Source organism: Platichthys flesus, chromosome 10, assembly GCF_949316205.1.
Source record: "Platichthys flesus chromosome 10, fPlaFle2.1, whole genome shotgun sequence".
NCBI lineage: Eukaryota > Metazoa > Chordata > Actinopteri > Pleuronectiformes > Pleuronectidae > Platichthys > Platichthys flesus.
In genome coordinates this window covers 6,338,829-6,355,420 of record NC_084954.1, presented here as the reverse complement: position 1 = coordinate 6,355,420, position 16,592 = coordinate 6,338,829, and the positions used below count along the sequence as shown (strand labels likewise).

The following is a 16,592-nucleotide window of genomic DNA, read 5'->3' as shown; positions in this document are numbered from 1 at the left end:
CTTCCCTCAGTCGGCCACCAGATGTCAGTCACATTCTCATAATCAACGCAGTGCTCCTCAGTTATGGAAAACGACGTTATGAAAACGTGAGGATGCATAACAGTTTAAATTCTGTTTCAGATGATGTAAATCACATGATGTCAATCGTGATAGGTAATCACCAGATTTCACGCGCTGTTATGTGACACAGGAACCACAACCACCAAAGCAGCGTTGCGTAAAACAAATCCCCGCTGGTATGTAACCTGACAAACAGGAGATACGCTGGATTAAGTTTTTATTTATTTATTTATTATTTAGTTTTTTGCTTTTTCAGTGTTTAGGCTCCGCCCTCTTCTCAGCCCTGGTATAAAGAGAGTTTCGCAACGTCGCCACAACAAACTGCTGCACGCACTCCAGAGCTCTCACACGCGCACACCCAGGGATCCACGGATCCACGGACTCGGACTATCACGCTTTCTACGCAGTGGGATTAATTACTTTGACTTTCGAAGCATGATTCCAGGCGAGAGCTTTGACTCCACCGAGAACAGGTGAGGTTTCCTGACGAGTTTCTGCTCTTACTGTCAGAGTCAGTGATGATAGGTGTGGATAGTGTTTGTATGTGTTTCTGCAGGGCACAGATTTGCAACCCGAAACCTCCCTTGATCCTTTAAACCATAAATGTTTGACAACAAATGAGGCACATCACAACTTCAACAACTGATGCATGAAGTTATTTAAAAGTTAGAAAATTCGTCAAAACCACCTGATGTCATTCTGAAGCTCTGTTTGCAAACTTCTGTACATGCATGTTGCACAGTCTGCAGTAAGTATCACCTGTGGACCCACACAACTGATTCTTCATGTCTTTACATTTATTTGCAGGCCCAGTGACTCTTTTTACCAATTATAAAGTTTAGCTTAAATGTTATATTAATATGTTTATGTTAATGTATTGTTTTTCTCCTAGGGGCTTTTGTATGTAGTTGAATCTATGTTGTGTTTTTATCTGGACCCTGAATTTGAATCATAAATTGACATTATCATCTTTATTTTAGCACAGTCATCAACATGTAACATGAGAATCATGTGCAGCTGTGAATTAATTTGATGCTTCCATGGATTCATTGAAAACAAGCTTTGTGTTCATGATCCTGTGTTCTGATTCTTCTTGTCTGTTCCTTCCTCTCTCCCCCCCCCCCCCCCCCCCCCCCTCAGGATGCAGTCTGCGGGTCTGGCTCTGGAGGAGCTGCTGGTAACGGCTCAGAAACAGGACTGCCTCACCGTCGGTATCTACGAATCTGCCAAACTTTTCACTGCGTGAGTTTGAGTTATTTACTTTGGCTGTACACCCCGAAGTTGTCAGAACACACGGGCACGAGATGTTCTTCTCGCTTATTTTCAGCTATTAACTTTGCCCAACCCAACGGCCCGTGAGCGCAAGTGTCTCCCTGAGCACTCATCATGTTCCCATTGTCTCTCTCCTCCCCAGGGATCCAGACAGCGTGGTGCTCTGCGTCCTGGCAGCCGACGATGAAGACGACGTGGCGCTGCAGATCCACTTCACCCTGCTGCAGTCGTTTTGCTGCGACAGCGGCATCACCATCCTGCGAGTATCTGGCTTTCAGCGGCTCCAGCAGCTGATCGGTTCGATGGATGCCAACAGAAACCAGGACGACCTTCACTGCATGCTAGTGACGGTGCGTTGACTCACCACCACTTGGCTCTTGCGTAACAGAGAGTGGGATCGTGTGTTATTACTAGCAGGGTCAATGAAGTTGCTATATATGTTTGCTTCAAACTCCAGATACAATCTGTTGTTGCACAGTCTGGAACATTTCAGCTATTTACCGATCATTTCCTTGTGATTTAAATGTCTGGTATGACCATGAATTTGACGTCTTGTTTGTTTCCCATGCAGAATCCCCAGGCTGACCACTGCAGGCTACAAGAGGTGGGGACCTACTGCCTGGAGAGCCGACGCCACAACCAGTGGGTTCCCGAACTGGTCCTGCAAGAACGTTGAGGGGTCTGCTGCCCTAAAAACGCGCAAACAAACAAGAGCTCTTTCTGGGTTCGGATAGGGATGAACTGACGGATCGGACGTCCCGGCAAGCAGGGATGTCCTGGAGGGGTCTGTGACGGGCCGTCCCGACCGATGACGAGCGGGGATGAAGGACTCCCTCTCAGCCAATGTAGTGACGCAGTCGGGAGTGGAGACTGGTTTCTATTATTGGTTTTATGCAAAAGATACAGACTGGAAAGACAAAAACACAATCTAAGCTCATTTGTCATACTTCTGTTTGGCTGCTCACACTGTTTATGGGGCGTGCCGGCAATCGAGGTGTAGTAGCCGCAAAAACAAGACTTCCACACCCCGACTAGTTCCTGGGAGATGTGTTGTGTTTCTACGGACCAAACAGGAATGCTGCAGTGGTGAACTATGCCCAACATTCCTGTGTTCTGACATGGGAGAGGTCCTTGCAAGGAAGGTGTGTGTGTGTGTGTGAGGGAGAGGGAGAGAATGTGTGGTATGTGTGTGGTATGCATGTACAATGCTAGAGTCTTTCTTTAGAGAGAGACTGGGCGTGCGTTTCTTGAAAATCAGCTGCTGAACCTGCGGAGGATTCGTCACCATGGAAACTGAAATGAAAACGACTTTGGAAGTTGAACTCACACAGGATGTGTCGGCCTCGCACAGGACCGGAGGATAGAATTGTACCCTCTGGTCAGGAGGACACCGATCGAACACTGTGGTCGGAAATTTTTCGAAAATAAAACTGCTGTGCCTTCAAGAATAACATAATATGCTGTCAAACCAACATTAAGTGAACCATGTTGTCATTGATTGTATCAGGTGTTTGAGAAGCTATTTATTATCAGTTTTTGTGCTCTGTTAACTAAGTCAATAAATTATTATTGCTCTATCAAAAGCTTTCTGCCGTTTTTTCATTTAAAGGATATAAGTGTCACACATGCGTCATGGAAGCAGCCGCGTCACAAGACTACAGTTTACATTTGAGTTTAAGTCATGGAAAAAAAAAAAAAGCATGCGCAGTCGGGACAAAGACTTAGTCATCGGTGTGACACGTGTTGTGTTGTCACGCTTTTCTATTGCAGCAAGCGTGAGTCCGTTGCAGAGAGAAACCAGGGTGGAGACAGAAACTCATTGTGTTGGGATGAAGAGGCAAAACAAGCTGGAGCAGAACCACAGCCCCTACAAGTCCACAAGTGTGTGTGGGTGGGTTGTGAGGTGGGGGGTTGCTGGGAAAAAATTCCAGTTACCTGTCGAAACTCAAGATTCGATGGCAGCAATTTGCAGTTAAAGTTAACTTGTGTACTTATGATTTTGCTAAAGCTTCAGATGTCAGTTCCAAATAGCTGCCGGCCAAGTCTTCTACAAACCTCTTTGATGTTACTCCACCCAAAATACATTATCATGTTCAGGTAAGAGGATGTTTTTCTGCAACGAGGTACAAGTAGTTTACCCACAGCCCTGTTTTGCTCCCCCGTTCCAGCGCCCCCCCACTCTCACATGTCTGCTCACAGCCCTGACATGCAGAGCAGAGGAAAGAGGGAACACTCAGGCACATGGACCTCCCATTTGTTTACGAGCAGCCGAGCAAGGAAGTGACTTCTGATTGGCTGTAGCGCACCCACCTTAAATCGTATTGGCTCTGACTTGCAGAGGGGACATGGGGGAAGTATGGTTTGAAAGTTGGAAGAGACTCGTGACTGCTGGAGCACAGCTTCAAAGACCACACACACACGGCCCAAGACAGAGGACTTGAAACAATGGCATTCCTACGAAATGACCCAACAGGGGAGGATTTACCTTGTGTTCTTTGTTAACTGTGTCCAGTGTACTGCACATGTATTCATGTTCACATGTATGCACATGAATACATGTGCACATATATTCATGTGCACATGTATGCACATGTGTGCTTGCACGTTTCTGTCTTTCAATCGGTGTGAGAAAGCCGTACCCTTTGACTTAGAGATCAAGAAAAGAAAACAGAAACTCAATAAACTGCAGCTAATAATTAACAATTCTAAAGCGTCTGCCGCGATTCATGTGGCTCTGACATGTTGCACTTAAGCAAAACAGCTCACATGTTGATGGAAGTTAACATGTGCATGTTCTCCTTAGTTGGTTTTCCCACTGTGGTATTTGCATTGGAAGTAAAACTGAAGTAGTGAAGTAAAACTGAAGCTCAAACACTGAAGTATTGGACATTATTCTTGTGCCGAATGAAAAGTTAGTTAGTACCAGTCATCCTGAGGGAAGACGACAATTCAGTCCATCCAATAAATGCTGATACATTTACCGTAAAACCAAAACCTCATGATGGCGCTAGACAAAAAGTAGGGAGCTCATGAAAGAAAGAATGATGCACAGTCTGGGAACCTTGAATATCCCAGATGTCTGTACCAAATTTTGTGCCAATTTATCACAAGATACATGCACCTGAAGTAGTGTGATTTCCACAGCCAATGGATATAAGCATAGACTGTGTTTAAAGATGGACAACATGTGTCCACTTCATCCCGTCGAACAAAACTTAAGCCAGAAATCTTGGATATGGGTGCTGCCATCTTGTGGTTCTAATGTTCGCGCAGTATTAAAAATGAAAACTTGAATATACATCAGTGTTTTGACTATTTTGATTATTTAATTTGTCCCAAGTCCCATCCACTAACACTGAAAAGAAGGAGTGATGACCTATACTGCAGCCAGCCATCAGGGGGCGATCCAGACGTTTTGGCTTCACTTTTGGGGATCTGTCATGTCGTCCATCTTGAAACACAGTCTATGGATTGTCAATCTAAGGAGCATGAATGTTTGTGAAGAAATTTTATAGGAATCCATCCAATAGTTGTTGAGATGTTTCAGTCTGGACCAACCAGTCGACAGATTGACGACAGCGTCAAATAAAACAGACACAAGGGGACAAGTTATTATATCATCTTTTTATTAATGTTATCTACTTCTCAATATCATCTTTTTTAACAGCAATATCCACAAAATATTAACAGTGTGCAAGAAAACATGAGTTATGGCACATCAGAGAACAGTTACAAAAAATAGATATATTTTCTTCATAATCAATCAAGGCAAAAAAGTTACATATACCGTATGCATACACAGGAGATCAGAACACAAAACATGAGTCTCGGGAAAAGGGCTCAGAGCCGCTTCTCTGATGTTTGATATGAAAGTCCACCGGCGAGGAGCCGCAGCCCTCCCCACCCGACTGGACGTGATGTACTTTAAGACTGTTCATTCTGTGGATCTGATAACCCCAACACCAGCATTAACACAATATACGCCACTATAAGGCAAACTAACAACCAACCAATCGGACAAACTGTCAGCCGAACCAGCGATGGGGGACGGCTGTCTCTGATTGTAAGCCCAACCAGCTATGGAATGACTGAAATGTACAACGATGACAAAAATAAAACAGTATCTGTCAGACACCATCCGGGCAACACCAGTGTAATGTGTGTAGGTTTGTGTGTATGTAGATATCTATCTATAGTTATGAGGGCCAATTTTGGGTAAATACCATCATTATGAGGACATTTTGACTTTGTGAAGACATTTTGGCAGGTCAAAAGGGTTAAGTCTTGTTTTAGGGATGGGGTTAGAATATGCTTAGGCGTTAGACAAGTTGGTATTTCGAGAAACACGCTGGTTTGCTTGCTTGGCAAAAGAAGGCATTGAGACACAGTCACGTTTGTTCGATAAATATAAAGCTAGTCAGCAGACAGCTAGCTTAGCTTAGCATAAAGACTGGACACTTGGAGCAATAGCTAGCCTCCCTCTAGAAGCTGTCCAATAGCCTAACTGGCTGCTGATTGTAGCATCATAAACAGCAAACAGATAAAGATGGATCTCTTACGTCTCAGCAAGATTTAGGTTGATTTTCTTAAAAGTGAAACTACACCTTGGGGTCACTTGAAAAATGATAAAATAACCTGCAGCTGATATCACACAGCTGAGACAGACCCTGGGATAATTATTCTGAAAAGAGAAGTCCTCAAATCATTGAATGTCACAGCTTTGTGACTATTATCAGTGGTCATCTCATCAAAAATAGCTTCCTAACCCTTAACTGAATAATTGGGGTTAATGCTTCCCTAAAATGTGAACACTGGCCTGGAGGGGGAGGCCATACGTGCTGCTTGTCATATGACCTCGTCTCCGGTCTGAGTCACCATGACCTGGAATGGCAGGACAGAGATACAGCGTCACTCCAGTGGCCCCTTGTGTTCGTAAACACTGTCTCTCTCCTACACACACACACACACACACAAACACACAGCTCTATTTTCTCCTCTCTGCCGACTGCTCTGCCACATCATCGTTTTCAGCTACCAAAAGCTAACATCTGACAAACGCCCCGCCCACACACATATACATCCAAACACCCCCTCGATAACCGCCCTAACTATGGCCTTTCTCCAGCTCCTACTATCTCTGCTCTTTGTCAGGACCAGATGCAGAGGAAAGATGAAGCAGGGCTTTTTTTATCAGGCAAACCAATTTGTGATTTAACATTGTATCATCAGGATAGTGTAATTTTGATATTTAGGGGCAATAACACCTTAGATTGCAACACAATATTACTTATTAAGGAGTATACTTTTTAGCAGGGTTTCCCTAGTAGCCTTAAGCACTCACGCACATGCTCATCGATGAGCAGGTGTGGAGCCATTCACACACCAACTGCTCAGCTCTCACCAACTCCAACTCTAAACTCCCAGACCTCAGCCTAACAGGTGGGCCGTATTGACTTAGTCATTAGCGAACAGAGCAGTGGGCTCAACCCCCCCCCCCCGTGACAGTCCGTCAGCGGTGTTAAGTCCCGTACAAGGGACCCCACCCTGCTCTGTCACTGTACGCAGCTCCTCACAAAAGCCTTGAGCTAAATGCTAAAGTGTAAATATGACGGCACAAAGCTTTCCTCTTTCAGTGATTAACCGTCAAAACCAGCCCTCGATGCTCAGTCCTCACGGCTCCTCCAACTTTTGACCTCTGACATTCATCCCTTGAGTTGAAAAGGCAAATTTGGGAGCATGTAGGTGTGTGTGTGTGTTGTGTGTGTGTGTGTTGTCCTCGTCGTCTGTCGCCCGGCAAAATCAACACTGGAGAAGAATAAAACCTGTGGGCTGCTTCGGTCTTAGAGGACGGATCAGGAGGTTGGTTTTTGAATCTCGAAAGAGTCGATTCATCCTCGAACAGAAAAAAATCCTAAACCAAACACGACTCGCATTTCTGTTTTAAATTATTCATCCTCATTGTGTTGGTTGTATTTGCATCTGTCATTTTGAAAACACAACCTCCGTAATCACAAACATCTAAAACCCGATTGACAGAAAGTGAACATAAATAAAAAATGACAGAGATGATCCTGACCGACAGAACAGAATAAGTAGAACTAAAAAATCCAAACATCCACAGAGTTTAGATTTTGTATCTTACAAACACTGTACAGGGTAATACTCAACTGACCAGGTTCCATGGACTCCACAGAGAGACGAGATCTCCCAAAAAACAATAAACAAACAGCTACTCTTCAACTTATCACTTCTGCACATGTTCTGAAAGAAAGTTTATACACTTAGTTTGTTTCTCTTAAGTTCATTGTTCCCCCCCAAGTCGTATTTGAGCTTTTACAATCAAGTTGGGTTTTTCAGAAAGGAGGAGAATCGTGGAGGAGCAGAGGGAAGAGGTAACCGAGTGTTAGCTCAGGTTAGAGTGAGCTGTTACACTGGAGGAGACTGGAAACTCTGAAGAACCATAAAGCCGAGCATTTTATCTGATTTAGAGGCAGAATTATTTTTGCACTAAAACAAGATTCCCTTCTCGACTGTAGAGGCAAATAAAACAAACTCCTCCAGCTTTGCACAATCCAATGATTTCTTTTTTCATTTCGACCTTTTGAAACTACGAGTAAAAAGAACATGATAGGAGAAGGTAAGAAACAGAAAAAGGATCATTTTTTTTTACTTTTGGGGACAGCTTCATTTGTAGTTTTTTAAGTCTGGGGTTTCTCCCCCAGCCGTCTCTCGGGCGGGGTCGAACTGCAACCTCGCCCTCTCTCGGGTTAAAGCACAGGGAGGCTTGATGTACAATAGAAACCTTGAAGCTGGTATCTTGTTAGGTTTTTACCCTCGGCTTTCAATCAGACCTCCCCCTGTTTCATTAACACTAGCTTGGAACAAAGAAACCTGATCAACCAGGGGCAACACAAAGCAAAACATTAAAAAACCAAAAATTACAGTATCGTCTGTTAAGTTACGCTTCAAAGGAAAATATCAAAATGTACATTGAGTTCACAAACAAGTATCTTTTGATAAGAAAAATGCAGTAAACGTCCGGGGTTAATAGCTTCTATGTTCTGTGTCGAGCTGTGTTCACCTCATAGGTGCAGATCTGAGGTCCTGTTAGACGTTGATTTCAGCCATCTTACCAAACTGCGGCGGAATCAGTGACGGCAGATCGGCATCTATAGAGAGGACTCTCCACACAGGTTGGCACAGCTGGGAGGTTTGGCCAAAGGCTGAAGACGGCCGCAGTGAGGCCACAGGCAGAGAAGGTCTGGTGATGCCGGTTTGAGTGGGAACATGCTATAGTCCGATAAAGGAAAAGGCTTTGGCCACTTGCTCCAAAAAGGCCCTGCTAGGATTTTGCACCGGGACGAAGCTCTCGGACCCTTTTGACTATCACATAAAAATAACTTTTAAGCCTTTTAGCGGCACACCAGGGCGTGTTTGGCTCGGTTGGAAGAAGCACCTACCGCACCGTGTCTGTAGCCCACATGCATCCTCCCACTCTCGGCCTATGGCTCAGCTGTCAGTACTTCACCCCAACCACTCGCACACAAACCAAAACAGACAAAATCCCACTTTTCTATTAGTTAATAATGTCCAAATCCCTTTTCAAGTTAAGATGACACTTGTAGTTAGTTTACCAGCATATGTGAATATTCCCAAAGCACCTTGGATCATACTCAGTGATATACTGACGTCGGCCACTGGGTGCACATGATACCTGCCCCTGAGCTGTGGCTCTGGGGTATGGCGCTTTTCCAGAGTGGCTCTTTTGGGAGTGTGTGTGTGTGTGTGTGGGGGTGCATGTGGCTTCTAGATATAGCCCCCTAAGATAAGGTGCTTGAAGTTGTGTGTTTGCATATGTGAGTCTGGGGGTCAATTTATGGTACTGAATGTGTGTTTGTTTTTGTGTGTCTATGTGCGTGTTTCTGTGTGAGTGTGTGATTGTGTGTGTGGGGGCAGGAGGAGTTGAACACAGCTATAGGATGATGCAGGGTTTCTTGTCCTTGAACGGGTTTTCGGAGGTGGGAACCCCGACCAGCAGAGCGTCGCTACGAGCGTGCTGCTCACAGTAACTCATTAGGTCTGCTGCTGCTTTAGACACCTGACGGGAGAGGGGGGAGGTGAGAGGAGAGGTAGATAAGGATAGGACAAGTATAGGGAAAAGAAAGGAGGAGCATAATGAGCAGGACCAACAAGGAAGAGAAAGGGGGATGATAAAGGAGGTAAAGAGAGTATATGGTCAGATATTGATGGATGAATACATACAAACATACAAACAGACACACACACACACACAGACACACACATGTGGCAGTAAACTGTCGTCCTACCTTGATGCGTTCGATCCCTGCCTCAATCCTCAGCTGTTCCACCAGTTTCCTGGCCTGGGCGATATTGTTACTGGTAGACATGCTGATCCATCAGAGTAGACCAGCACTGGAGGAAACTGAAAGAGAGCAAGAGGGAGATATTCAAATATGTTCACTTTGCATGATAGGGATAAATGATGGTCATCAAATATGCTGGCACGCCTTTGGTAGAAATGCAGGGAGAGAAAATGTTAGGAAAATTAAATATTCTAACTGCAACCAGGCCCTTTGAAAATCTGCATTGACGGTATGTTTAGATTTTACTTAAAACAGGGTCTCATTGTCCTCTAAATTAGGATTATGAATAAACACACTCTGTTTAAACTAATGAATCAAAAACGACATTCCAATCCTCATGTGTCGGCTGGAAAAAACCTGAGAATCTCAAGCAGGAGTCAAGAAAACCTGCACTTCATTCTTTGAAACTGGTTTCACTTTAATTAGAGTTACTATAACAGCAGAGGAAATCAGAGGGTTGTTTGTGTGCACGATATTATTTTTTAAATTAACCACTATTTTTATAATTTTGCAATAATTAGTGCTAAAACATGCAAACCTTTAGTCACTTTTAGATTTGATAAGAGATCTGCATTGGTGTTGCACTGATTTAAAGTGAATTAGCAGGTAAGTAATTTTACCTGCATTCAGAGGACAGTGTGGCCTCAGCTTTAGATTTATAGCACCACCCTGAGGTGAAAACATGGTGGTGCAAGACACTAATACTCAAGAAAATATTAAATTATGGCAGTTTCCTGATGAAAATACAGTTTGTGGAGATACTGTGCACAGTATAACTAAGAATGGGGCGTCGCATCAATGTTCCGAGTTTATGCAGAATATTAAGTTTCTAGCCTGTGTCACACACAAATGTGACTTTTGGGTCAAATCCTTCAAATAAACCCTCGTTCAATGTTTCCAAGATTTGTGAGTTCACCTCGTTATTTCACAGGAGGACTTATTTCAGTGGAGCTCCAGTGAACTCACAGATGTTCGTCCGACCGAGTGCTGTAGGAACAGAGTGAGTGTGCTACCTGGGTGATGGTGCACAGACAGGACTCTCTCTCTGGACACTGATGTGACTGGATGGAGAGGAGGTCGATGTCAGCTGAGTGGGGGGGGTGGGGTGGGGTGAGGTGAGGGGAGGACAGCCTTATAACAGTTGCTGAGTCCAAACGACAGAGCCGGGCGCAGGGCTGAGCTCACATCGGCTTGACTCTGGAAGGAGAAGGAGAACAGGGGACATGAGCAGGCGACTGTGGAACTAAGATAAAGCAAATTCATATTTATTAACACACTTAGAATAGTTTCCATGAGCATGTGTGCGTATACAAATGTTTCAATCTGTATGGGTAGAATTTTTGTTTTAATTAGGAGTGGTAGAGGTTTTCCTGGAGACATATAAATTTGAATTTGACATGTCATTCTTTCTAATTTCTAAAAATGAAAAAAAGAGGCTTCAATGTGAAAGATTTCAAACTGTCTACCAATTACTAACTAACGAGATGGGTTTTTACCATTGAACAAAATATCTGCTTGGAGCGAGAGAAAATGCTTTACTGGACAAATTCTGACGAAGTGGAAAATGCTCATTAACTTCAGAAGTTCAAACTCAAGTTCAAATTCTAAAATAGTTGTGCTTGTATGCTCAAGCAAAAAAAACCTTTAAAGGTCAAGTTAGAAAAACTAAAAACAAAGCTAAATATAACGATCCTGGGCTTTATCACCCAGTATCAGAAGATCCATCATCTCAACTGTTTCCACCACCACCCCCCCCCACACACACACACTTCACTGAGCAGATAGTGGGAAATCTCTGTATTATTGACACAAATCAAGACCCTTCCAAAAGTGATCTTTCACCTTTAGCAGGTAAAACCCTTTAAAGGTTGTATTTGTGGTCTGTTTCCCCACCACCACTACATACCATCAAAAACCACCTCGCTCTTCACGCACGTCACTACCAGTGTTACCACTGAGTCTCTCACTCCGTCTCTCTGGCTGTCACCCTCTCTCCCGAGGAGAGAGAGACCTGCTTTAATTACTCCGACTGTGGAGTAGCTCGGAGATTCATGCCTGTAATTAGGGCCTTTGTGTGTGTCTGTGTGTGTGTGTGTGTGTGTGTGTGTGTGTGTTTGTGTGTGTGTGAGGGTTGAATAGACTTATAATTTAGCACCAGGTTAAACGCTCTCTTTCTCGCCATCCCTACACACTCATTCATTATTATGAAACTGGTGAGAAAAACCAGTGTCTGCTGCTGTGGCCCCACTCTAACCCTGATACTAATCATAATGCCAACCTTAATCCTGAGCCCAAATCCTAATCCCAGTGAGAAACATTATGGCACATGGCTCTCCCTACATTAGCCACTTAAATCTTAAAAGGTTTAGGTATTATTATTATTACTATTAATGCAGATTCTGGCCCTGGGATTACTTGGTATTGGATTATAATAATTTATGACGGGGTATCAAGCAGCTCTAGTGGAAAGTTACTCGAATTTGAAACTGACCACTGAACCCTATCACAAAAGCACTGAGCAGGACCGAGGTAATGACAAATAGTGAATAAATAGGACAGGTTTAAATCCTCTGAGGTCATGTTTACCTTGTAGGACAGGCCTTTGTCCCCTAATGGGAGGTAAGTGACCATGTTGTGAATGTGCCAATAGATTTCCGCAGCTAAATATGTTTATCTCACACACAAACACACACAGCCACATGCGCACACACACACACTTTTTCCATCACACCATATTGCATGCTGGTCCTTATCTGTCAGGATTTGAGCCGTGTCCCTGAATCACCCCGTATGCCACATCAGTGATGAACAAACTGTAGATAGACACTACACAGGAAATGCGTAACTTCAGGACACAAACAAAATCATACATTACAACCTCTACATTCACCACAGAGCGGCAAAAAAAAAAGACTTGGACACAAGGACACACAGGACTGGAGCTTTTGAGGCGAACAGATAAAAGTGACACCAGGATGATGTTGAAACAAGCTGACTCTTCTCCTCACACCCTCCTCCTCCTTCTTCTCCTCCTTTTACAACCTGTTGTAACTTTCACGTGTGATTCTTTGCTGTGTTTTCTGAAAGTGAACGTTCAAAATTTCCAAAGAGACAAACGTGGAAACACCTCTAAGAAATGGAGACAACACGGAGAGATAGTATTAGCTTGGGTTGCCTCAGCCTGTTGACTGGATCTAACTTTCGTTGGGAGAATGGAGCTGGACCATTACAAAAACCAGCACATATAGTCCTTTGTTTCCTTCACACCCCCAAATTGAAAACATCCATAAATATATATAGAGAGAGAGGGAGAGAGGGAGAGAGAAGAGGGGCAGGGACCCATGCACTGACATAGACATTTGTCTTGGCCTGGACCAAACACATCACCCGAGCTGGACAGGCCCCAGCCACGCAGCCGTGCCAGCCCAGCACGGCCGCTCTCAGGACGCGCAGACATGCATCAACCCTTATCGATCCGGGCAGCAGCTCCGGAGCGCGGCCGGGGCCTGCAGCACGGATCCACATCCTCCACCACAGGCCCCTACTCGCTGCTCCGCCGTGTGAACACACAATGCGGGCATTTTGATGGATAGAACAGCATGTCCTCTCTCTCCCATGGCTATCCAAACACACACACACGCGCACTCACACACAGGCACTCACACACACATACACAAGCGCACACACAGACGCGCAGACCTTGTGCACATACTGTATCAGAAAGCCTGAGACGTTTTCTCCAGTGAGCACCAGCGTTTCAGCCCCGTTAACAGAAAAGGCCCTGGTTGTTGTTGGCAGCAGGGTGGTGACATGTTGGGAGGGAGGCAGCCCAGTACGCAACCCCTACAGCGACAAGGGGGCACAAGACGGGAGCGCGTGCCTTTCTGCTCCGCTATTACGCAAATTGACACCACGGCCTCTACTTCAACGCACGAGATCCAGAGGTTGTTGTCTTTTTTTTTGGGGGGGGGGGGGGGTACAGTGGTTCGTGCGTTCCGGCGAGCTGAAGGAAATATTCCACTGACCCTGTCCGCGATCCTCCCCACCCTCTCTGCCGGCAAAGGGCTGGGGAAATCCGGATTCGTGACACTGATGAAGCCCCTCTCCCTCTCTCTGTCTCTCTCTCTTCTCTCTTCCCTCTCTCCCTGCTGCTGCAGCCGCCCTCGGTGTCGGGAGAACCGAGGGAGATGTGTTTTTACGGACGCGTAAGGATTACTATTATACACGGGGGGAGGAAAAAACAAAATACCCGAATATCTCCAAACTCACCTCCGATTGCGCTGTATTGGCGATTTAAAGGGGCAGATCCGCTGCTTCCTCGCCCGCTCCGCTCGCTCGCTCCCCGTCCTCACCGAGCCAAACGCCTCCCCCTCCGATACCAGTGTCTGTCCACTCCTCTGCCCCCCTTCTCTGCCTCCCTCTCTCCCTCTCTCCCTCCCTTCATCCATCCGAGCCGGTGACAGCCGCTGTAACCCGGGGGCTCCCAGCCCAGACTAATCATTAGATTTTGAATATGCACATGTGCCAAATATATCCTCATGGAGGCAGAAAACATTGCAGGCGATGAAGTGGATCATGTGTTTTTCTTGAGGAATTCTGGTGCCTTGTTTGGAGTTTATAAAGACTCAGCCTGCAAGTTTGCAGATTATATATACATGTATATATACATTTTTAGACTTTAAATGAAATCGTATTTATTTTATTGTAAATTGCAGCTGTTGGTTAAGTAGAACACAAAACAGGCTACTCTTCAGTTTACCATAATATTTTTTCAATTAACTGCCATTTAATAAAAAAAACTGCATTTAACCTTAAAATTTCTAACATAGAGACTACACATATCTGTTATGTTTACTGTTATACGTCATATTGCTTTACATGTTATCGAATGTGATCAATGTATGTGCATTATATAATAAAACATATATATGTCAAAAAACTTATTCTCCAGCTTTAAACTCACTTCATAGCTCGTTATAATACTATTTTTGTGCTTGACTTAAGTAAATTCTTCAGATTGTAAATATTGTTTGTTCATATTGCATAATCCTTATTCTAGTGTTTATAATACTTTTATATTGTTTTTACATTTTTATATGTATGCTTGCACAAACACACTACAGCAAATTTAATGTATGTGTACCCGCCAATAAACTCTGATTCTGGAAATGAAAAATAAATCCTTGTTGACTTTACTTTGCTCTGACTATTATTTAAATAAAGGCTTTGTGCTCAAATGAAATGGCCTGACCTTGATTGACAGAAAGAAGTCCGCTCCACACCACAGCTGTGACCTTTGCTCCCTGTTCGTCCAACCTGCAACATGGATTTCATTTCCTCCAACACGCACATCTGGAGATCTGTGCACCAGATGACTTCCTTCCGACGCGAGTTCACTGCGCTGCGCTGCCACACGGTGGAGCCATCGGCCTGTAACCGTGGTCCCCTCTTTTCCGGGGAGGTGGGGACCGCTCCTTCTATTCTTGGCGGGCCCAGTGCAAACACGCATCTTCCGTCTCCACCGAGCTGCACCGTCGACTCCTCCTCCACACGACGCCGGATGTGCTACAGCTGCTGCAGGATCGCTGGCTGCGTCTGTAAGAAGAGGACAAAGGTCTAATGTGTAGGAAACGGTCTTATTCTTACTCTAAATCTGGGTTGTGAGGTTGTAGATCCTGGCGATGCTGATCGATAAGGAGAGCGGTGCATGGAGTCAGTGGCGGATGGAGGATTTTTCCAAATCAGGGGCCAAAATTTACACAGGGGGGGCCAATTATATGTCCATCCTCCATGCACAATTCAGTAAGGCGCCTGTTTTCTTGTTGTTTTAAAGACTACCGACAGGACATGGGCACTTCAGGGGCCAATTAGATCTCAGTTGGGACCAGTTCCCCCCTTGGCCCCCATCCGGGATCCGCCCCTACATGAAGTGCATCATGTTTTGGATGGATGTTCGGAACTGTATTTTAATATTATAAGGAAAATTAGACAAACTGGTAATTCAAAGGACAAAGAAACGTGTCTATGTTATGTTCTTGTTGAAAACAGACTCTAAACCAATTTGTTTTCTTTTCAAGAGCCTCATCAATATAAGAAAGTATCACCATCTATTAAACATCATATATATATGTTGAAAATTGTGGCTAATAAAAGATTGAATTTACGATTAATTCTGCATTTGACAAATTCTTGTCGATAGTTTCATATATATAGATATAGTTTTTGACTTTTTACCTCTATCTTTTCGTCCTGATTCAGGCAATACCTCCTTGAATGGACATTTTCCAGTACACAACTGAACAACTGCAGTTGTGTTATACCTCATGCACAGACTGAGAAACACACAGAGTTGAAAATATGCTGCGTTCATGCAAACCCACTTCTGCGGCCCGGGTCTTCGTCGTGGCTCTATGGAAACCGTCTCAAGCTGCTTATTATAACCACAGGAGAGCTATATTTATATCTCACACAGTACCGCATTGGCCTCGTTTCCACTGATGTGTGAAATTATGCTGATGCCTATACATTTCTCTCCTCACCTTTTATAGCTCTCTCTTCCTCCGTCACCCACCACTGTTCTCCCCCCTTCATCTGTCTCGCTTCCTTCCTCCATGTCTCCCTCTTTCCCCTTCCTTTCCCCTCCCTTTTCCCTTCTTTCTGTGTGTGTGTGTGTGTTTGTGTTTGTGTGTTTTTGTTGAGGAGGCAGTAGGTTACAGTCGATTACAGCAGGGTTCTTCATTTTCTAAGAAATAAGGGATGGAAACCCATGAGTCACGACTTAAAGATGCTACGCAGGTTGAAGGAGGAGGTGGTGCTCGAATCCACATGTTATTTTGAGGCTGGAATAAAGCAGGCAACCAGGGTCACGACGCGCTC

General features: G+C 44.5%; 2 protein-coding genes across 4 annotated transcripts; one reads left to right on the top strand and one right to left on the bottom strand.

Annotated features, from left to right (window-relative positions):
- Nucleotides 1–395: 395 nt before the first annotated feature.
- LOC133962176 (growth arrest and DNA damage-inducible protein GADD45 beta-like) lies at nucleotides 396–2,909 on the top strand. The gene is made up of 4 exons (XM_062397662.1): nucleotides 396–533; nucleotides 1,201–1,302; nucleotides 1,475–1,682; nucleotides 1,904–2,909. Exons 1-4 carry the CDS (start codon nucleotides 496–498, stop codon nucleotides 2,006–2,008), a joined length of 453 nt encoding a protein of 150 aa, XP_062253646.1. The 5' UTR covers nucleotides 396–495; the 3' UTR covers nucleotides 2,009–2,909.
- A 2,026-nt stretch (nucleotides 2,910–4,935) lies between these two features.
- Nucleotides 4,936–14,109, bottom strand: LOC133961818 (guanine nucleotide-binding protein G(I)/G(S)/G(O) subunit gamma-7). 3 transcript variants are annotated; one of them, XM_062397160.1, is made up of 4 exons: nucleotides 13,986–14,109; nucleotides 10,730–10,913; nucleotides 9,660–9,775; nucleotides 4,936–9,430 (listed from the first exon to the last, which is right to left on the bottom strand). In XM_062397160.1, the coding sequence occupies exons 3-4, from the start codon at nucleotides 9,738–9,740 to the stop codon at nucleotides 9,305–9,307; spliced, it is 207 nt and encodes a 68-aa protein (XP_062253144.1). In that variant the 5' UTR covers nucleotides 9,741–9,775; nucleotides 10,730–10,913; nucleotides 13,986–14,109; the 3' UTR covers nucleotides 4,936–9,304. The 3 variants fall into 3 exon arrangements, with proteins under 3 accessions (XP_062253144.1, XP_062253146.1, XP_062253145.1); XM_062397162.1 differs by lacking the exon at nucleotides 13,986–14,109 and adding an exon at nucleotides 13,742–13,975; XM_062397161.1 differs by lacking the exon at nucleotides 13,986–14,109 and adding an exon at nucleotides 13,429–13,657.
- Nucleotides 14,110–16,592: the final 2,483 nt, after the last annotated feature.